This window comes from Buteo buteo, chromosome 24 (assembly GCF_964188355.1).
Source record: "Buteo buteo chromosome 24, bButBut1.hap1.1, whole genome shotgun sequence".
NCBI lineage: Eukaryota > Metazoa > Chordata > Aves > Accipitriformes > Accipitridae > Buteo > Buteo buteo.
The window spans coordinates 1,908,791-1,930,133 of NC_134194.1; the positions used below are offsets into that span (position 1 = coordinate 1,908,791).

Genomic DNA, 21,343 nt, shown 5'->3' on the forward strand with positions numbered 1-21,343 from the left:
CTGTAGGTAGACCCAGTATCTTCCATTAGGCCAACCAGTGTTTGGAAAAGGTAGAAAAGCTTTGAGAAAACCCTCCTTCACATGTTTTAAATATTTGATTCAGTAACCCCAGGTGGATTCAGACCCAGCCAAAATGCTCAGCAGCCCAGCACCGATCCAGACTTTCCAGTAAACCACTTTCTATCAGGTCCTGAGGTAAAGCTCCGCTGCCCCAGACACCCTGCCCTGCTCCTGGATTTCAGTCTGGAGCTGTAGTGTAGGTGTGGCATTGTTTCTTGGGAAGAATGAGGTTGTTATCTGGAAATTCAAGCTCCAGATGCCCTGGCAAAAGAATCACATCAGGAAAAGCTTTAATTAGAGAAATAAAACATGTTTTGGTAAGATCACTTCATTTCTTTCAGACATTTTATTTCATAGGCAGCATCAAAGTTTTTACTTTTTGTTCTGAATTAGGAAATGCAGAGAACAGAACAAAAGACGTTCCAGAATCTTGTTGTGTCCACATTGCGACTGTAGTGCTATTTGGAAATACCTGAGCCAAATTTAAAAGAACTGATTTGTGTATCCAAAAGTAGTAACATGCGGTTTCATGTGAGCTTGTTTCCTCTATAGATAAGCAAAGCAAGCTGGCCAACTCTAATGTTACCTTAATGTGTAAACTTGCAGTTACTGAAGGTACAACTGGGTGGAGGCAGGAAATCCTAGACAGGGAATGATTCAAATCTGCTGACTATATTCCTTATCACTGAGATTTTTTTCCAGCCTACAGTTTTGTCTGAATAAAGACCTTCTGTGTTTCCATCTCTCACTTACAGTTTTCTCTGATGCTGAAAGTGATAACAGGTCTACATACAGCAATTTGGTAGCCAGTGTGGGTCATTGCTTTTGGTTGTGGTTTGTTGGTTTTGTTTGTTTTGGGTTTTTTTAAATTATTATTATTTCTATGTCCAATTTGAATTGTGTTTTAATTTGTCATTTTTTTCAGTACGAAATACATGATGTGACTGATTTCTCTTTGTATTTCTGCAAGAGAGCTGGGGGAAAAAAATGAAACGCACATTTAAAAAATGCCAAGTGACACCGTCCCTAGTGCTCCCAGTTTATCATTATTATTGTCCAGCATTAGCACTGTCAGCTACTTAATTGCTAGTCATTTTGGAAGACTGTTCAGAGTTTTGAGTAACCGGCACTAGTAGCCAGCAGTCTTGGCAATGGAGTTTTAACCATTTATTCATGGACAGAGCAAGCTCTGACAACATTTTTCCAGTTTCACATACAGACCGTTAACAAACAGTGCGAGACCTTCATTTCGTAAGCAACATGTTTGCACAGAAAAGTGCTGGGGCGTGGGAGCATAGCGAGAAAGGTCTCTGAGGAGCTGACACAAGGCAGCTCAGTGTTGGTGACACTGATCTTTCAATACTTTCCCCATTTTCTTCTCCTGTGTTGTCTGCACACCTCCTCCCTTTCCTGCCTAGAGAGGGACACATTTTGGAAAGTAATTTCTCTGCCCAGCATATTTAGAAATAGGTTCATGACACTGCAGCTTTAAATAGCAACCTAATGTGCAAAGGCAGGATTTATGGGCACAGTCAGTTCATTGAGCAGCAGCAGATCCCTGGAACCGTCCCCCCCGACAGCGAAGCCAGCACCGCGCAATGACTCTGCACATTTAGTCCATAGAGCCTCGGAGTTGCATCCTCCGGTGTGCTCATGGGCCCTGTGGTGAATTACCTCTGAATGAAAGAATGGCTGTGAAATGGAGATTTCAGGCTGTAGGAACCTGCCGACTTTGAACTCACAAGAATGCTTTCAAACTTCTCAGGTAGAAGGATTTTAAGTGGATTGTTCTAATAAAAGGTACATCTTTAAAGCCTCTGTGTAAGGAAAAGCCCATATGCTCCATGGAGTAATCTGGCATGTATCAGAAATCTTGCTATACTGGCCAATTTTGGAAACTGTAGTTCTGTGGCATTAACATTAGGAGAGTTCTACAAGTGCTAGAAGCACCAGAAGTTGTTGAAGTAGAGTGCAGATATGGCTATCAGTGTGTAATTTACTCCCAGATTTTAAGTGATACTGAGGTAAAAAAGGGATCAGCAGGCAGGAATTTATTATAAAGCAAGGATTATTATAAAACGCTGTTCTTAGCTATTTTGTCTTTTTAAGAAAATTTCTTAGTCAATCCTAATGTAGGAAATTCTTCTGTCTGACTTTCTCCATTAAGAGCGAGATGCCAGACATCAAAATTCAAATATTGAGGCCAAACTCTGCTGCGTTTATAACATACCAGGCATCACACATCAGAATTTGGCTAAGGTGCCAGATACGATTAATCACAGGTTATCGCAGAGCATCATCCAAAACAGGACAATGATTAGATACTGCAAGAAGTGCCAAATATAGAAGAAAACATGATGCATACAGGAACAGCCATTAGCCTTAGACATTACAGTTACAGAGTCTAGAGACAGGAACTACCAGAATATTTGACAATTAGTCACATGGTAATTAATACTGATGAGTTGGAGTTGTTTATGTCTAAGAGAATCCCTCGGTATCTCACTTTCCCAGTGTGATATTTAATTGGTGCCATTGTACCCAGCAGATGTTGTTACCATCCCTGTTATTATAAGCATTATGTGACACACAGCAGGAAGTGCTGGCTCTGGTATCTCCTGGCTGTGACTTGATTGTGCACCATCAGAGGTGAAACACCTCCATGCCACACGCCTGCTAGTTCAAGACCTGGGATACTCATCGCCTGAAAGCATCATATTTTTATTGCTGTATTTTATGTGACATCATATAAATATACTTTATTTTTATACATCTATGAATTGCTGAAAATATAAACTTCTATAGCCATCTGTTCTCACTACTGTTACGTTCCTCTGTTTTCTCCCCACAAATTCTGTTGTACCATGTTCCCACCTTGTATCTTGTCTTGAGATAAGTTTGCTTTTCTCAGCAAGGCCTGCCTTTTACCCTTGTCCTACAGTTCCTCACATAGTAATGATCCAACTGGTACAGTTGGATTCTACTGCACTTAAGAAAATACAATATGTATTTTTATTTTGTATAATAGATGAATACCACCAACTCAAAAGCAGCGCATTTGAAAGAGCTACATAGCTGATACTAAACTACTACAAGTTAGTAACAGTTCATCTATTTCACTAAATGCAGATGTCTAGTGGAATGCCCATTTATTGCCTATTAGTTGTCCCTATGACAAGGTAGTTCTGAATTAATACTGAAAATGGTTGGATGTAAAGTACTTCCAGGATACTAATAGCAGGACTAATCACAATTCAGCATTAAAAAATGTTTTCTTGAGGATTTTTGTCATGAAATTTAAGATATCATTTTAAAACTGATCCCATGAGATAACAATGGGTTTTGATAAAGCCAACATATGAAGCCACATTCCTTGCTTCCCTGAATCCAGGATATTGGCTGCTCTACTTGTGCCAGCTGGCAAGGATTCCCAAGGGGCTGCCTGCCAGGTATGTGCCATCAGAAAGCTCCAGCCGCTGTTACTCTTCTTTACTGTGCCTAGACCTCTCCTCCCATGCCAGAAACTATAAGGAGATGATGTAGGAGCCAAAAATACTAGCTGGTGTTGGCATCGCTGAGAGACTATAGTCTCCTGGGCTGAGTGGAGTGGAAGAATTTGCCTTACGATTCCTAGACATGTCAGAACTGCATTTCTGTACAATCAAGTATAGAACACATTGGGTCAACACCAACATGACTTATGAGTATCCTCAGGCCCTGAGACTGTTTAATGGATTATTGAGCCATGGCCATGCACCCATACCAGTAGCAGAATTAATCTTCTCAGTTATACAGAGATTTCTTTTTCAGTCAGTGTGGGGTATAAAAATCTGACCTGCTAAAAATTAAGGTGTTACTAAATGCTTGCACCTTTTTAGGACTGATAATGAGTTAAATTATTCCTTTCTGAAATCTAGTTCTTTCTAGCATTTTTTTGGCACCCTCATGCTACGACCAGAGAGCTATTATGCTTTCCAACTTGTCGCATAGCTAAAAGCTCTTGAGAAGCTGTAGCAGGCTACCTGCAGCTATGTTGAATTATTCACGCGGACGAATGAAGAGCTGAAACTATGCCAGTGTCACCCTGCGGTCCGGCCTGTTCGCTGGCTGAAGCAGCTTGGAGGTGGTGCCCCGTGGCAGGGGGGACCTGGATCAATAACCCCCCCTCTTCCTCACCAACCCTGCACGCTACCCTTCTGCTGGTGGCCTTGGACGGCATCCCCCAGCCACACACACAGCCAGGGATGGGCTGTCTCAGCTACAGTCCGTTCTGCTGCTAGTTTCAGGTATTGAAAACATGTGCCTCCTGAGAAGAATTACAAGTTTTTAAGTGCGGCAGGTTCTTGTAAGGCGTTGACTGAAGGGAGAGAGCAGCAGCGGTTAGGCACCGGCAGGGCGAGGCTGAGGCGGCGGCCCGGGCCTGGCCGAGGGCTATGAGGGGCCGGGCCGCCGCCGGCCCAGAGCCCTGAGGAGACACCGGGCGCCGCGCCACGGGGCTAACGGAGGGGACAGCGGGGACCCGGCTGGACGAGGTGGAAAGCGCCGGGATGAGGCGGCGGGGACGGGGACGGCCTGGGCAGCCCGGCCGGGGGCAATGACAGACCCCGCAGCGCGGCCCCGCCGCTGCCATGGCAACGCGGAGGAGGCGAGGCGAGGCGAGGCGGAAAGCGCGGTCCTCCCTGACGCGTCCTCTCTGGCCGCGGGAGGATTTACTCTCTGTGGCGGCCGCTCCTTCCCCCAATGGGAGGAGGCGGCGGACGGTATGGCCCGGCATGCAGCGCGGCCCGCGCCTCACTTCCCGGCCCGGCCGCTAAGATGGCGACTCCCATGCACCGCCTCATCGCTCGGAGACAGGCGTGAGTGCGGCGGGCGGGCGGGCCGGAGAGGCAGCGCGGCGGAGCCGGGGGTGGGTTGGGGGGTTTCCCACAGGCGAGCCGGAGCGAGGGGGAGGCCCGCCGGGCTGCGCCCTGAGGCAGCCGCTGGCGGGGAGGGGGCTGCGGAGGGGTGGCTGCGGGCCCCGGAGGAGCGGGGCCGGGGGCGTCCCCTGCGACCGGGGGTCATGGGTCTGAGCGCTTTCTGAGGGCATAGGGCCCCCCCTCTCCTCGCAGGTGCGCGGTATCCGAGGCAGGGTGCTGCTTATCTGTCAGGAAACCGCTCGGAAATACGGCTGGGGTGACGCGGTTGGTGACGTCGTTGCAGTGAAATGACCAGAATGAAAGCAGGATTGTGGAAGAGGAGAGGGAGTCTTCAAACTTAGGCTTTTGGCGTTAACAGTAGTTAGCAGCGTTTGGGGGAAGGCTACCTTACAGGTGGTGGCGTGCTGTAGTTTTCAGTGGAGCGTGTAAGATCTTGCGATGCAGGCGTTTACCGATCTTCATCGCAGGCTTTCAACAGTCAGATTAAGAAAAAAAATGAGTTCTAGCTTTGTGTTATGATACATTTACAGACTTGTAAAAGAGAGGCAAGGAAAAAAGAAAGAAAGCGATCTTTGCTCAGATCTGGATATTGCATTCAAGTAATTCTATCAATACCAAAGAGATCTGATTGCAAAACACTGAAATGCGGAAAAGCCAACACTTTTGTTTGTTTATGTTAAGTACAGCAAATGCCTGCATTCCATTCTCATGTATTACTTGTGTTGGCTTTTTTTGTTTGTTTTTTTTTCATTTGGGTTTTGTTGTTTGGTTGGGTTTTTTTCCCTTCCTTAGAAGCATATATTTCTTGTTTTTCAATTTTTGGAGTGAGTGTTGGGTTTTTGCGTGATGATAAGAGTTGGATAGAGTATGGATGACTTATGCATTCTCTTGCCTTTTTCATTGTTTAGTGTAATCTCTTTCCTATTTTCTAGCAGGTAGTAATGTCTAATTTCAAAGTATTCATGGAATACTTGTTCTTTTAAATTGCTCTTTTATATGAGTCAAGGAATGATTTTTTTGTTTCTTGTTATGTCACTGTGTGCTTGATGGGTATATGCTAAATTGTGTACCTGCCAGCCTTTGCTTCTAGGTTGTGGTCATTGATCCCTGTTAAAAGTTTACTTCAGTCTCGTGCTTTTCATTAGTGTTAAAACTTGTTAGTGCTGATGTGGTATTTATACATCTGTAGTTGTTGAGCTATTCTGATCTTTTTTTCTGGTAATTACTTGTATTGTTTTTAGGGCGTAGTCCTTATCTTTTTAGCTTGCATAGAATTGTCTGCCCTGGTCATGTGAGTAGTACCAAAGCCCTGGAAGTACTGACTTATATTGTTGTTGCGTTAAACTTCCATTCTGTTCCCATGGAGACAGGTCTGGGCTAGTTTGGGATAGAAAAACATTCACTTTTTTGGTTTTGTATGTTGATGAAGAGGAGGGAGTATCCTCATTCTGCTTATATGTAACTCTTGTGGCAGAGCCAGAAGTCCAAGGCAAGATAAAGCAAGTCATTCAAAGATGTTGGGGGTTTTGTTCATTACTAGATGTACTGCTTCCTGTTCAAGTCTGAGTTAATTGTGCGGCGTAGGTTGCAAGTTTAATTAGTTTTCTAGTGCTGACTTAGATTAGTATTTCTAAGGCTAGACTATGAAGCCAAAAAATACCCTTTGCATTGAGAAAGTGATGGAAGTTCAAAACAAGATTCCCTTCAAGATAAAGTAGAATTGTCACAAAAGATGATGGCTAGAGTTGAAAGAGAAGCAATTCACACTTTGCCTTGTAAAGCTACACTTCTTTTGAGAGCAAAATGTTCACTACTGGTCTGTCACTTTATGCTTTCTGAGTACTAAATCAACAGTCTAGGAGCCTCCTCCTAGTTAAGCCAGGGCTGTTACCTTCAGATAGTTTAGAAGGGCTGGCCTTGAAAAATTAGTATTTTGGTGTTTGGAAAAAACGACAGAAGGTGGAAATAAGTTACAGCAGTTGCAGTGAACTGTTTGGGAGCTACAAAGTCCTGATTTCAGTCCTGGCTGTAAAACTAATTTGTGATTCTGACCTTGAGTGAGTCACTTGACCACTGTATGAGTTTCCTTATTTGTAGAGGGGGAGAGTGTCTGTGAGAAGATAGCAAAACAGCTTTTGCAAAGCTTTGGAATAGTGATGTAAGAGGTAGAATATGAAAACATGAATTTTTTCCCTTAACTGGCTTCTAAAAATGATCAAGGGATTTTACCACAGTGTGAGAACTGAAATATGGATGTAAAATGCTCACTAAATAACTTCAGGTGTTTAGATGCTACAGAGTAGTAAGTGAAGTCTTGCTTGATTTACATGGCACAAAGTGAGCAGGAATCTGATTGTCCTTACAATAAACCTTCTGCCAGGCTATAATGAATCTTAGTAAATTCAAATAAGCTACAGCTAGGAGCATCCCTGTCTGAGAGTCCTAGGCTCTTTGTGAGAATTTGCCAGTTTGGTACTTGAGTGTTAAATTCTAGGATTTAGAAATGAAACCTGCTTCTTGCTAACAGTGTTCTAAAACGTAATTTCAGTTATTTATCTGAAGCAAGCTAGAACCACGTGCAGTTTTTGGAGGGTAACAAATTGTATGCAGCGTAATAATTCCCACTAACTGTTGCACAATTATATCCTATAATGCTAAAAGCTGTGCCAGTTAGGTTGATCAAAATGCCATTTGGTGATAGGATTAATCTTTGTTCACTGGCAGAGAATGGTCCTAGTGGCATTTTTCAAAATGTTTAAGTTGTTTACAATATCTGAAGGGACTGGAAAACTATGGAATCTTAAGAATGAGAGAAGACTGCAAGGTAGGCTAAACAGCAGCTAGTGTAAAACTAAAAGTGAAATTCAGGTGCAGTTGATGAGTGTGTTGACAGCTGATGTTGATAATTCAGCATTTGCTACTTTAGCAGAATAAGACTTAAGCTGAAGCTCTGAAACAGAGGAAAAGTGTCTCTTTGTTCTCTTTCATAAATAGTTGATATGAGAATGTTTTAATAAATGGAAATGTGTTTGCCTAAATTCTGTTACTGTTCTTGTCCTGATTTAAGATGTGTAATAACTAAAGCAGCCATGAATGTCTGGTTTAATCATAACTACATATGCTGTTAAGAATCTGTATGGTAAAAAAAATTAATAAACTTTCAATAGGTAGAACAGACTTGGAATCAGTCACTTAAGCAATTCTGCATTTTTGTAGGGAGGCAAACAAGCAGCATGTAAGATGTCAAAAATGTTTAGAGTTTGGACATTGGACATATGAATGTACAGGGAAGAGAAAATACCTGCACAGACCTTCGAGGACAGCTCAATTAGCGAAAATTCTTAAAGAAAAGGAAAAGCAACTATTACTGCAACAAAGGTAAGATTGACAGAATGAAAATGTCTAGTTTATTAATGAAAAGGTAATTTTGTATGTGGGTGGGAAAGATGGTGTCCTAGACCATTTTCTGTCATCTTTTCTTCCAAACTGTGTGATGCTTGCTTAATACTAGAGCCGTTTTGTATGTTAGGTGGAATATATACACTCAGGTCCCACAAAATTAAAATGTTGTTCATTAACACCTGCTTGCCTGAAATACACTTAAAACTTTTTTGGCCTGTCTGAAACAAAAAAGTGCACTAAGCCAAAATTAAAATAGTTGGAGCCTTTTTTGCAATGGAATTTTGTTTCCTGAATTCCTTGGTTACTTGATTTCATGTGTTTATGTGCTAGCACAAGCAGGTTGGTGTGAAAACTGTAAATGTATTTATAACAAAGAAGCAATTAGGTTTACTGTTAGACTGTGCAGTTAAAACCTGGTATTCTGGGTATGACCTGGCAGGGCATCTGTGCCGGCACAGCTCCTGTATATTGCTCGTTATGAGCTGTAATGGTTAAACAGGTGAATGAGAGTTTGATTATCAGGTGTTTTTAACTCTCAAAGTAAAAACATCTCACTGAATTGCATAACTATTTCCCTCTTTGACATCTGAGAAAGTGAAAGATACCTGCAGCTAAACAGAAAAATCTAAACAAAACTCTGCATGTGTAATGTAATTTCCTTTCCACTTTGCTCTGTGAGTAGATTTTAATGATTCCCTCAAGTTTAATAATTGTTTTAACAAGCAACTCCAGATGACAGAGAAGAATAATGTAGCTCATTAGTTCTGCATGAAATTCCTATGTATGAGGGTCTCTGTGCTGCTATTGCAACTCAAATTTAGATATGGTAACTGGAGAGTTGTTGCCTCAGCCCCACTGAGGGACAGTATCGTTTACAGCCATTGCAGCTAAAACTGTTGAGGGTTTGGAAACATACCCTCTGTCGCTGCCACTTGCAGCTCAGTATGTTGGCTGTAGGTCATTACTGCTGCCAGGATGTGAGTTATGAAAGAGTGTTCATACCTTTTGCTCTGTTATCTCAATGGGAAAAGAAAATGGGTGGTAACCTCTGGCAGAGAGGTCTGATTTGACTTCGTCAGCTGTTTCAGTTGAGGCAACAGCATAATCAGTGCTGAAATACTGACTTAAGTGGGAGCCCATTAGCTTCTGTTAAGAGTGACACAAAGTGTTTGATTTTGAAATTAATTTTGATCCAATGAGTAATTCTGAAGCGATTGTAATCCCCTAGTATTGTAGATAAGAAATCAGGAGTGCTTAGGCTCTAAAACTTGCTCCCTTTGGAGACAGTTTAGAAGAGTTCTTCAGAGACTGAAGACTTCTAAGACAAAGATTGAGTTTAAGACTTGGATTATTTCCTTGTTCCTTTCCTGCCCTATTTCTGTTGAATTCTGCAGGTTAACATTGGAGGATAGTGCATTGAGGGTGAAATTGCTTGTTGCCTGGCCATTGTGCTTGAGTCTGTGTATGGGATAATTTTATATGGGAGTTGCAGGACTGTCCAGTGTCTGTCATGAACGGAGTTTTTTGAGCTGTAAGTCTTAACAGTGCAAGGGGTATGTGGTGTGAGAAGTCATCTCATAAAAGGAGGACTAAGTAATCCTTAGATGGGAACAGTTTTTAATCCTGGTTAAATTGGGCTGGATTCATAGTGGTTACATAATCATAAGCTCTCTGAAGCTCCTTAACTGTGCCATGAGGCATCCAGTCCCTTAGATGCCGATGTTACGCTTTCATGGATGAAGCTTGTTCTTCATGGAAGGAACAACTTCCTAGGTCACGCTTTTACTTTTTGTATAGCTTGCTTTGGAAGGTTATTTCTTGTTTGCAGAAAAGTTGGGTCTCCTACAGGTCTGCTTCAGAGTATTTGTATCATCATCTTTAAAGACCTAATACTGAATCATTAACCAGAAAGCAAACATAGTCTAATAATGTTGATATTTACTTTTTGACAACCACATACAAGATTTTTCAGCATTAACTCATTTCAGCAGTTGTTCCAGGATCCTTCTATTTGCCCAGTGTTGACCCCACAGTTCAGATGGACATTATGGAGGTTTTGCTTACTGGTGCCAGTAAAGCCCACTGCTTGCCCATCCTAGAGTAGGAGTTGGGAGGGGAGGAAAGGTGAGAAAATGCTTATTGCTTAGTGATGTTGCTTATTTATGGTTCTGAAGACAGTGTGGTGCCACAGGGACAAACGACCAAGTGTCATGAAGCAGATTGATCTGCAGGGAACTGACCTCTGTAAGTTGCGTAGTTCCATGGAGTAGTGAACTCCTATACTTATCTGTATGGTAAACGCTAGAGGGAGGCATAGACCTCTGCCACGGCAGCCTGGTTTACTCAGATGCTGAATTAGGTCCCGTCTTCTAAAAGGTGCTTTGAGATCTAATTCTGTTTACTGCCAGTGACTTCTCTTACCTGTGAAACACCTGGTTACCTATGGTGAGGGTATAAGGCCTTAATAATAATATAAATATTAACAAAGTTCAGCAATACAGGAGGGATTATAATTTGGTGTGAAATTTGAAGATCAGTCAATCTTCCCCTTGCCCACAGGAAACTGTGGGGAGTGTGGAAAACTCTTCTATGTAATTATAATATTTTCGTATCATACGTGTGAAAATAAATTGAAAAAAATCTTATTTTTCTGGCATACAAATGGCATTGAGTACTTTTATTGAAATATAGTATCATTTACACTTAACATTTTCTTTCTACCCTTTTCTGGAGTCTTTATCAAGACATACTGCTGTCTAATTTCTAAATGAAGTATATTTGCAGTTGTTACTTTTATTTTTGTGTATTTAAGATGGCTTCTAATAACAGGTTTCAGTTGAGGAAAAAGTATCCTGCTTCATGAAAGAATGTACAACTTCCTCATGTATCAGTGGCACATTAAGTATGTTGTAAGTATATGATGAGGGACTACTTTAATTGCACATGTACATTCCAGGTTGAATTATGTGCTATATATTTGCAGTGGATTGAGAAGAGCTTGTGACTGGTACATTTGACTGAAAGATTTTTATTTTATTTTCAAAAAAAAAAAAAAAAAATCCAGAAGTGAAGACTGGTTTAAAAAAGAAAAATAAATCCCTCAGTTTTGTTAAAAGAAAATTCCTTCTGTGCCACTTACCACTAAAACTTTCTGTGAGTATATGAACACATGGGAATCTGAAAGACAGATAGCTGGAAGGCATCAATATAAGTAGATTGTTCTGTGTCTTTTTGTACTTGAAGGAGATGCATGGTGAAAGCTACAGACTAATTCAGTATTTTACCCTTTGTTTCAATCAATTCAGTTATTGCTAAGTATGGTTATACAGAACTTTTTTGTATCCTTTTCTACTATGCCTTTCCCTTGTTGTCTGTATAATATGAAGAGTAAAGAAGAGTAAAGCATACTTAACACAGACACTTAGAGGTGAATTGCCGCTTTTTTTTTTCTTTCCTGATATGTAGATACTGTTTTTCTGGTTTGAATAGTGACTGAAAAGATGCCAAATGAACTTTGGGCAGTGTGGCTCTGCCAGTGGGATATCAGTTTTCTAATATTAAACTCAGCTCTACTGTGCTGCTATTTATTTAATTTTCCTACTGCATTAATCAAAGCCATTGTTTTTCCCCCCACCTTAATTAGCGCTGGAGAAAGCACTGTGGAAAGGAAGACCAAGAAAAAAAGGTACGTGGGGAATGATGACAAATTGCGCAGCTGTTTCAGTGTGTGATCTTGCACTGGGTATTGCAATTTGGAAGGCTGTGGGGCGGGGGGGGAGTCAACAATACAGTTTTGATTTTACTGCTTTTAGCCTGTTACAGGCATTTGCATGACAGACATTTGGAGAATTACTACTCCTCCCTGTCCAAAAACTCTTAAATTCTTTGTCCTCTGCTTGTCTCCCTACTGATTGTTCTATCTCTACATGATCTTGTTTTACTAATAAAATCTTCTGATTTCTGCCTCAAAGTTCATCAAGTGTATTTTAAACAATTGTGCAAGAATGGCATACTGTTTTCTAGTCTGTAATCGCTCTACCTACCCATCTTGCTCTTCCTTTTGTTGTTTTCATTTCCTTCTTGTAGCAGCTGTCTCTCTCTGAAGCTTTGTCTAGAGAATGAAATAAAGCATATAAAGAAAAAAAACCCAACCCCAAAACCAAACAAAAAAACCCTTCAATCCCAGAACAAACCAAAATCCAGGAAATAAACCTCCTCCCTGCCCCAAGTCCTAGTTTGAGCCAAGAACTATTTTGACATTATTTCTACTTCACTTTGCATTAACGTTTGCTTAGGAATTCGCTTCTGTCTTTATTGGCAAAACGCTTTTGGGAACAGCTAGAACCCTGGCTGTAATGCTCCTGCTAATGATGCTGTGAGTTTTACTTATAGGGGATATCTGTACAGTAACAGCCTCATTATCTCTTTGCATTTAGTTGACTGTTCTCTGTCTCTAAACCTGATCTTCTAAAAACAGTTTTCAGAAGACTTTTAAAGACCAGGCCTTTTGCTTTGTGTAGCAGTCATTAAATAAGCCACAGCAGTTTTTTAAAATACACCTTTAATTTAGGCTATCATGTGGAATGTGGCTTTATTGGAATGCTTCTTGGTGAGTGTCTTAGTTCTAATATCAGAATATGTTTTATCAAAGGCTCCTTTCTCAGTAGTGTCCGTTTATTGTTGGGAGTTAGTTAGGACTAGTGAGATCATAAATTAACTGATTTTTAAACAACGTAGTTCAGACCTCTTTCTGCCTCAGTTTTGTTATATATGGCAGTCTTCTACTTGGCATAATGATTTTCACAGTATTTGAGTTCTAAATCAATGCAAAAATGAAAAGAGCAAAAGGATTTATGGTAGAGGGGGTGGTTTGGTCACTTTTTCCTTAAAATTTTAAAACTCTTCTAAGTTTGAATTGTTGTCCTGTTTTTAAGTAAGCACCAAATCCATCAGTATAAATTCCTTTCCAGATTGCTTGCTATTTATATTTTTATTATGATACAGGAAGAATTAAATGTGGAATATTCAGCAAAGTGTTACCATTGGATATATAAGTTCCAGATTTAAAAAAAAATAAATGCAGAGGTTAGGGTTCTGGCAGTAGTGGGCACTAACCTTTTACATAGTGTATGTTTGTTTTGATATAAACAGTAATAAGTAAGCTACAGGCTTAACCAGAAAAACAGGAATGGGCAAAGCAGCTGTTGTACAATCTTGTGACCTCAGGTGACACACAGCAGTCTTCTGGGTGAATGTTTCCTTCAACGTTCCCATATGGCATACTTTGGTTATTAACTGAAAGTGTGCTTCATGCTTGGATCCCATATAAATCTACCTGTCTGAAGGATAAAATCATGTCTTAATTCACTTGTTTCTTCAGGCACCTAGCTGTGATTGTGCCCAAAATTGTAGATTTGATTTAAGCAGCAAGTTTAAAATCACCTAGGCTAGTTAGATGATTCTAATAGAATTAGAAAGGACAAAAAGTCTCAGAGAGGGGTGATAGCATGTGTTAGAAAATGCAGCAGTTGTTCCATGATTGGTGCATGGAATCATACCAGATACTAACATTTGTGAACTTGTTTTGAGGAGAAGGAATGCTTGTCTCCTGGAGAAATTCTGTACTTTTACAGTGGTGTAGTAGACCCAAAGATCTTAGATCTACAGCATCTGGGTTGTCCCATTACCTAATTGGGACAAGGTGAAGTAGTGAATTTTACTTGCTCCCATCTCCAGCTGCCTTCTGTAACTACCAATAGGCCACAGATTGCATCACCTGAAAACAAGTATCTGCTTGTTTCTTCTCTCATAGATCTAGCTGTTGCTTCCCGCTAGGGAGAAGCAGTATTAAGTGTTATATTCTGATGTTTCTGTGAGTGGGTTTCAGGTTATAACCTAAATATTGGAGATCCATGGACTGCTCCTATGGATTCTGTGAAAGGTGATTAGGAAAAGAAAGTTCAAAGGTATCATTCAGGGGATCCTCTGACTGATTCTTGTCCATATGAATGGGTCTGCAGATCTAATGAAACTGTTTAAATTGAAACTACTAGTCCCATTTTTTTTTGTTTTCTCATCTTAAGACTAGTTTTTCACAAACAGCCAGTCTGTATTTAACCAGCCCTTACAGATTTATCTTTAATAAATAGCCATTGTGTCTGCATGCAGAGAGATACCAGATTACAGATGTATTGTAAAAACTTCAGTGGTTCATAGCTTAATGCATGCATCCAGATTTGTCAGCTGACATGACCATGGCTGATATGATGAAAAAATGTTATTCTTTCTCTAACAGCCTTAACATAAGCATTTCCTGAGTAGTTGTATTTAACCAAACCCTCTGATAGAAACTACTACATTAATTTTCTAATGGAAAGAAAATTCTGCATTATTATATCTAGCATTTTTGCATGCTGTTTGGTTGACTTGGCGGGAAGCAGGGTGAATTAATACCTTTACACTTTGTTTGGAGAAAGATCTATGGGAGAATTTAATTGTGCTTTCTTGGAATTCATATTGCCTTAATCAGAGACCTTGTTTTTGAGAACGACAGCCTCAGTAAGGGGTAAAAAGGGAGGCGGGGGGGGAGAATTGCAGAGGATTCTGAAATCCACTTTGCTGTTTTGTAATTCTGTCTTTGTCTTGGACCATTTCCACCCCTTTTCCTCCACCCTGAAAATATAAGCATCCTGTAGTGGCAGGTAATTTGGGTTCTTTTGCCAGGAGTAATCTAAGAACAGTTTCTGTTGAGTACTATTCTGACATTTGTGAAATCACTGAGGAAACTTCCACCGACTTTTACATTGTCAAAATTTCACTCCTTATTACAGTGGTGTGCTAGGGAACTGATCCTTGTTAACTTTTCCCCGAGGCTTTAGTAGTGCAGGACATTCATACTCCTGCAGCCTTGTTCTTTTATTTAGCCATGTCAGTAAAGACACTCATCATTACTATGAACGAGATGCTTGCCAGCTTTCAAACTTCACCTTTTTCTGTAGTCCTGTTTTGGCTTACTTCATGTACGTGGTGTCACACTGCCATTGCTCAAATGGCCAAAATGCATTCATTCAGAATTGGAAAGGGGGGACATGGGGGGCGTGGAGGGGTGGAGTATGGGAATTTGTCTTAGACTGTCAGGCCTGGAAATTTTCTCACCGAATAATTGATCTTTGGATTACAACACGGTATAAAAAACACTGTAATGAATGCTGTTTGTAGCAGGCCTGTTCTCATCTGTGTATTTGTTTTCTTTCAGATCTAAAAGTGTGACCAGTTCCAGCAGCAGTAGCAGTGCCAGTTCGGCTAGTGATTCCTCATCTGACAGTGAAGATTCTTCTACCTCTTCTTCTGATGATGATAGTGACAGTGATGAGAGTTCCTCTAGTTCCTCATCCTCTCCATCCTCGAGTAGTACTTCCTCTTCTTCAGAGTTTGAATCGGATTCTAGTTCCTCCAGCAGTAGCAGCAGCAGCACAGACAGTAGTTCTGATGATGAGCCGCCAAAGAAAAAGAAGAAGAAATAGTGTGGTACAGTCTAGAACTGTTTAGTGAATGATAACGCTCTTCAGAGATGTTTTGAGCCCGTGGTTGCCAAGCAGTTTAACTGGTCAACATTTCTACTGCTAAAACTTTCTAAATGTTTTGCATAGTTGTTCATGAGACATGAAAGGTATTAAATGGCACGTGAGACTTACTGAAAGAGTATTTTTGTGGTTTATCCTTTTATGGAAAATTTTACTTTTTTAGTTCAGAAATCTATCATCAGATTTGTTTATATGAGCTAAGGTCCGGTAACCTGGATGTTTACATGCTGGAAAGCAAAAGCTTTTTATTGCAGATCATGCTGTGCATCATATGCTACTACTCTGTTTATGACAGCTTCACTTACATTTAGAAAATCCTCTAAAGTATTAGAAGCAAAAGTTTTACACTGCTGGCTGTAGAGCACTGTCATTGTTGAAACTGAATGCACAATGTTGCACACAGAGGGCCTTCCATCTCACTGTTAACAAATGTATTATATGCTGCTGAGCTTTTTTTCTGATGGCTTTTCCTGATGCTTCCAGGTCGAGTCTTCACTGCAACATAAAACTTTAAATAGTGTTCATTTGTCAACGATCAATATACTACTTGTGCTGTACAGAGGCTTTAGTCTTTTCAATTTGCCTGTTTCCTTAGCTCATGTATTTGTAGCATTTTCTGAGACACAGAAATGTCTCTTGCAGCAGTGTCTGTGTAAGAAAGAGGAGCAGTGCACAGGGGAAGAATTATGACTGATGCTGCTTAGGAGTTTCATCTTTGTGCCTTTTTTTGTAAATTAAATGTATCCTAGTGAGAGAAGGGCTCGAGTGGGTGTTTTTCAGAACTCCATTAGCTTTCCATACAGAACATGGTCAGTAAAACCAGAGAAATAGTAGTAACAAACAAAAATGGGCGCTATTTTCAAGGACATGGGAAAAAGGCTATTTTCACTGGATGCTCAGTAAGAAAAGGAGTCGCCTTTAAATAGAGGTCCTAAAGGAGAGTGTTTACCTTTTGATATTTTTGCAAAAAATTGTTGTGTAAAGCAAGATTACCAATCCATGTTGTTGGGCACATGATGACTGGCATTATAGTCTGCAGTATAATCAGTCCATTATTTTTACGTAATAGTGTGTACGTGTCTGTGAAAATCTGGCATGGGAGAAGCAGCAAGTTAGTGCAAAAAAAAAACCCCCAAAACAACAAAAGCAAAATCCAAATGTACTGCAGAACAAATATTGCTGGTTGCAAATTGAACATTATTTGTGCTTTTGGTGGATTGAAGCAGTTGGCATTAGTACTTTAATTTTTGATGAGGTCTCCTGAATTTCATATTGTTGGAGTGCCCTTTTTGGAGGAGGGAGCAGCACATGTGGAAGAATTCTTAAATATCTTGGTTTAGGTAAAATATAGTAACTAAACTATTTTTTATATTTTTATGGAAAAAGTAGTGTGTAGAATTACTTTTGAATAAACTGTGCTTATTTAAATGTTTGAAAATATGTATGTTGTATGTTTTAGTCTGTAAGCATTACTGTGTTTTACAGAACACTCTGCAGACTGTAAATAAAATTACCAGAAAATTGTTTAAGTCGTCTTGAGTGAATGTACCATTTAATGGGAAAAGTTAACAAATTATTAAACAGTAGTTGCTAAGTTCATGCTTACTGCAAATCCAAGTGTAAGTGATACAGTAGTTAAGCATGTGCGTGGAAGCCCTTTGGAATATAGGACTTTCTATAGCGCAGGGTTTCAGGCCATCTCAACAGTTCCAGCAAGCCGTGAGTGATGATTGAAGCAGGCGTGGTGGTAAGGTTGCTGTCAGTGACCTCTTCGTTGCAGGGTGATGGCTGCAGGAGGGGTGTGGAGCCCATCTGGGTGGAGGTCCTGTGCTACGAAGAATATATAGGCTTTAGTTCGGTTGGTGATGAGCTCAGTGGCAGCAGCAGCGTGGATATGAAGGAGGACTGTGATGAGGAACAGGCGGTTGCTCAGAAGGGAGAGGATGGGGATCAAGGCTCACCTACCTTTGCCATCCTGTTGAGAGCATCTTGTATATTCGTTTCTTTAATGCCGCTGGCGTTTGTGTGTAGATGGTTTTGTCAGAAGTGCAGTGCTTCACAGAAGCATGTTACTTCTCCCCATTAAGTTCTCTCTGCCAAGAAAAGAGAAGTTTAGTTCTTAGTAGTTGTCTACCAAAGCTAGTCAACTTCAGGGGCTTGGTCTCTCAGTGCATCTGTTTGTTTGGCGTGTACAGGCAGACAGATTGGGTCCATTCACAAAGACAAAAGGGCATGCTTGTGTTAGGTTCTGTCAGCAGGCGCTAGGATAAGGTAACATAATTAGATGATACTAAGGAAACCTTAATTTAATTTCTGGTCTGCTGTTGGCTTATGAGTGGAGAACACATGAAAGGAGATTCAAAGAGATGGCTTTCTGCTTTCACTGGATGTCTGATGTTGCCAAATGTTGATTAAGTCCCAGACTAACTGTAAGTCCCTCTGTACTCAGATTTTTAAAAAAATGTTTAATTTAAAATACAATATTTGTTGTTTTTTTTTAATTGCCCTTTCTGTTTAATTTCTCTACATATTCTTATTTTACAGAGTAAAACCCACCAGCCCATCAAGAGCCTTACCAGTTCATCTTTCACTAGATCACATCCTGATTTCTTACTGGATGCTTCGATTCAAATTTTTTTCAACGGGAAAGGTATTTCTTTAATTACTGCCTGCCAAAGCTCTAGGTCAAGTACAAAAGATTTTTTTTTTTTAAACCTGCTAAGTAGAAATTGTTATATTTACTAAGCAGTTACATGAGACCTGTGTAGCTCTGAACAGCCTCAGTTTTAATCCTTCCAATTACAAGTAAAGCTGCCATTGCTAATTGAAGGGAAGCAATTGATGCAGTCTAGTAGAAAAATAGCCTCGGGAAAAGGCATCACATTTCAAGGAAAAACCCGAACTGATGGGAGAGCAGAAGAAGGGAGAGACAACCTGATCTTCTAGTCCAGGTCTTTATTAATCAAACATCTGTCAGTCAGAAACAGCTTTTTGGGTGCCCTCAATGAAACTGCATTATACAGTAGCTTGTGGATTGATGGATTTTTTTGATGGATTTTTTTTTTTAGGGAGGAGTCCTTAATAAATAAGACTTTTGCTATCAAATGGATTTGATTTATAAAGAAACAATTCAACGTACCTTAACCCCATGGGTTTAATGTGCTTTATGAAGTTACATTTATCCAAGCTCTGCTTTTAACCAGACACTGAGACATCAGTCGTGTCTGACGCAGATCTTCGCAGCCTAATTTTGTTAATTGAGATGTGTAAGAGAAGGCAGGGGGGATAATACAAAACATAATACCAGAATTTAAGTTTGACTTTTGAGATTTGGTATATCAAAAATGTCACTGGCAGAATTTTAGAAACATCATTGAAACCTGATAGGAACAGGGTGTTTTTATTATTTCCTGTTCCTTTCTGTTATTTGCAGTACAGTGTTACTTTCTCAAAGGAGCTGCCTGTGCCTTCCCTGCCTGTATAAAGGAGGGAAGTTATAGGTGCATTTAATTTTCTGGTAGTTTGGGGTTCCACCCCAATTTGACCGTGTTTTGTTGTTGGTTGTATTTCAGTGTCATAACAATCTGAAGATTTCACTGCCAGTTTAAATAGTGCTGAACTGTTTGGCTCTAGACTTAAAACTATTATTGTCTCTTTTTATGGCATTTTTGTATGAAAGGTCTCTGCAATCATAGTATTGCAGATTTATTTTTTTTTTTTTAAGACTTAGATTCTGGAGTTTGTTACACTTGTGCAAAAAAAAAGGGGGGGTGGTTTTGTGTGGGGTTTTTTGGTTTTTTTTGTTTTTTTTTTTCACCATTGTGCTGCACTTGACTTGCGCATTTCAAACAAAAATAAAATATTACTTTTAAAAATGTGAACCCAAAGTAGAACTATGTTCCATTACGTTTCAGAATAGGTGTATGTGGAAGAAGTAGTTTTTGTTTCAAAATATTTATATAGTATAGTTGTAGGTTTTTCAGAAACAGCCTATTTTGGAAGTGATTTTCAAAGCTGATTTTGGAAGTTTTGGTAGCATTGCCAGTGTAACGGGGCTGTCCGCCCGGGATCTCCGGTGAGGAGACTTGCGATTCCCCTGGGTCAGTCAGGAGTTCTGAATGCTGTGCTCTGCTCAGCTGTTTTAGGTTGAAAACCAGCACCACAATGCTCCACCGAGACGAAAACCTGAATTATAAACCAAAGCAGTTAAGGTGCAGAAAAGAGCAAGGGCAGTTTTAAGAACCGTGAGGTGAGGCGAGGGCTGGCCTGGGGGGGCCAGGGAGGGCTCTGGGGGTGCTTTGGGGAGTGGGGGAAAGACGTCTGAAGCAATTATTTAGAAAAACTGAATTCTGGTGCCGCGGGCCCAAGCACCAGTGCCCAGGCCGGAGTGTCCCTGCTCGGACCCGTCCGTAGGCCGCTGACGGCTTCGTGCCCTGTGGTGCGTCAGTTCATCCTCACGTCCCGCGTCAGCCCTCGAAATGTAGCAGAAATGTCGACTGAGGGGGGAAAAAAAAAAGAAGAAAAAAAGTGAGGTTTGTCTTGCCGGAGTGCAATATTTACGTTTAAATACGCAATCGCTTGCGAAGGAGAGCTCTTTCTAACGTACTCTAACCGCCCCTGAGATGGGGGGGGGGGAGGCTCCTCTGACCCCGCCCACCGCCGCGAGGGGGCGGAGCGCGCGGGAGCCCTCCCCGCGCCCTGCCACGTGACGCCCGCCACGAACTCGGGGGGGGGGGCGGGCGGGCCCGCGGTCACCGCCTCCCCGCTCGGCGGGGTCACGTGCTCGCGGAGTCCCCCCCGTTCCCCCCTCCCCCCCGCCCGCCCTCCCCGTCGGCGGGTCACGTGAGCGGCGGCGGGGCTGCGGCGGCGCGGGGGCTGCCGGGTAGCGAGAGTGCCCGGCTGCGGGAGGAGCCGCGGCCCGGCAGGACGGGCGGAGGGAGGGAGGGAGGCCGGGAGGGAGGCCGGAGCCGGGCGAGGGGGCCGAGGGTCTAGCCCAAGGCCGACGTCGCCGGCCCTCCCCGACCTCGCCTCGCCGCCAGCCCGGCCCCGTCCCGCGATGGAGCGGTGGGACCCCTGGGGAGTCGCCGTCGCCTCCCGCCCGTGAGCCCCCCCCACCTCCCCCGGGCCTCGTTCCCCCCCCCCCCCCCCCCCCGCCCCGCCGGGGTCCGGGCTTGCTCCTGCGCTCCCCGGGCGGTCGGTGGCTCGGCGGCGGCGACGCCCCCGCTCCCTCGGGCCTCTTCGTGTCCTCCCCGCCCGGCGGGCCGGTGGCGGCAGCCAGGAAATGGTCCGGGCCTAGCGGAGCGGCGAACGGAGGTGAGACGCAGCCGGGGGTGGGGACGTGCGCCGGGGCGGGCGAGGGCGGGGGGGGGGGGTCCGCCGGGA

The 21,343-nt window shown here is 42.0% G+C and overlaps 2 protein-coding genes and 1 long non-coding RNA gene across 7 annotated transcripts in view; 2 read left to right on the forward strand and 1 right to left on the reverse strand.

The window, feature by feature from the left end:
* Positions 1–4,860: 4,860 nt before the first annotated feature.
* On the forward strand, positions 4,861–17,485 carry ZCCHC10 (zinc finger CCHC-type containing 10). The gene is made up of 4 exons (XM_075057087.1): positions 4,861–4,916; positions 8,193–8,354; positions 12,022–12,063; positions 15,634–17,485. Exons 1-4 carry the CDS (start codon positions 4,876–4,878, stop codon positions 15,899–15,901), a joined length of 513 nt encoding a protein of 170 aa, XP_074913188.1. The 5' UTR covers positions 4,861–4,875; the 3' UTR covers positions 15,902–17,485.
* Positions 17,486–17,496: 11 nt separating this feature from the next.
* Positions 17,497–20,596, reverse strand: LOC142044517 (uncharacterized). Of its 2 annotated transcripts, none has more exons than XR_012654355.1 (3): positions 20,522–20,596; positions 17,927–18,054; positions 17,497–17,786 (listed from the first exon to the last, which is right to left on the reverse strand). It is a non-coding gene; the product is annotated as an uncharacterized LOC142044517 (long non-coding RNA). The 2 variants fall into 2 exon arrangements; XR_012654354.1 differs by having other exon boundaries at positions 17,497–17,791.
* Positions 20,597–21,098: 502 nt separating this feature from the next.
* AFF4 (ALF transcription elongation factor 4) overlaps positions 21,099–21,343 on the forward strand; it is a 56,123-nt gene continuing 55,878 nt past the window's right edge. For 2 of the 4 annotated variants that reach the window (XM_075057080.1, XM_075057078.1), the window contains exon 1: positions 21,102–21,274. The gene's annotated coding sequence lies outside the window, so the exon portion shown is untranslated. Of the gene's footprint in view, positions 21,275–21,343 lie in introns of all 4 variants that reach the window. The other 2 variants (XM_075057082.1, XM_075057081.1) reach the window with 2 other exon arrangements.

Bases quoted from the DNA above. Each gene is read 5' to 3' on its own strand.
- ZCCHC10 (XM_075057087.1), top strand. From the start codon at position 4,876: ATGGCGACTCCCATGCACCGCCTCATCGCTCGGAGACAGGC. The intron at 8,355-12,021 runs GTAAGATTGACA...CACCTTAATTAG, and splicing joins CAACTATTACTGCAACAAAG to CGCTGGAGAAAGCACTGTGG. The intron at 12,064-15,633 runs GTACGTGGGGAA...GTTTTCTTTCAG, and splicing joins AGGAAGACCAAGAAAAAAAG to ATCTAAAAGTGTGACCAGTT.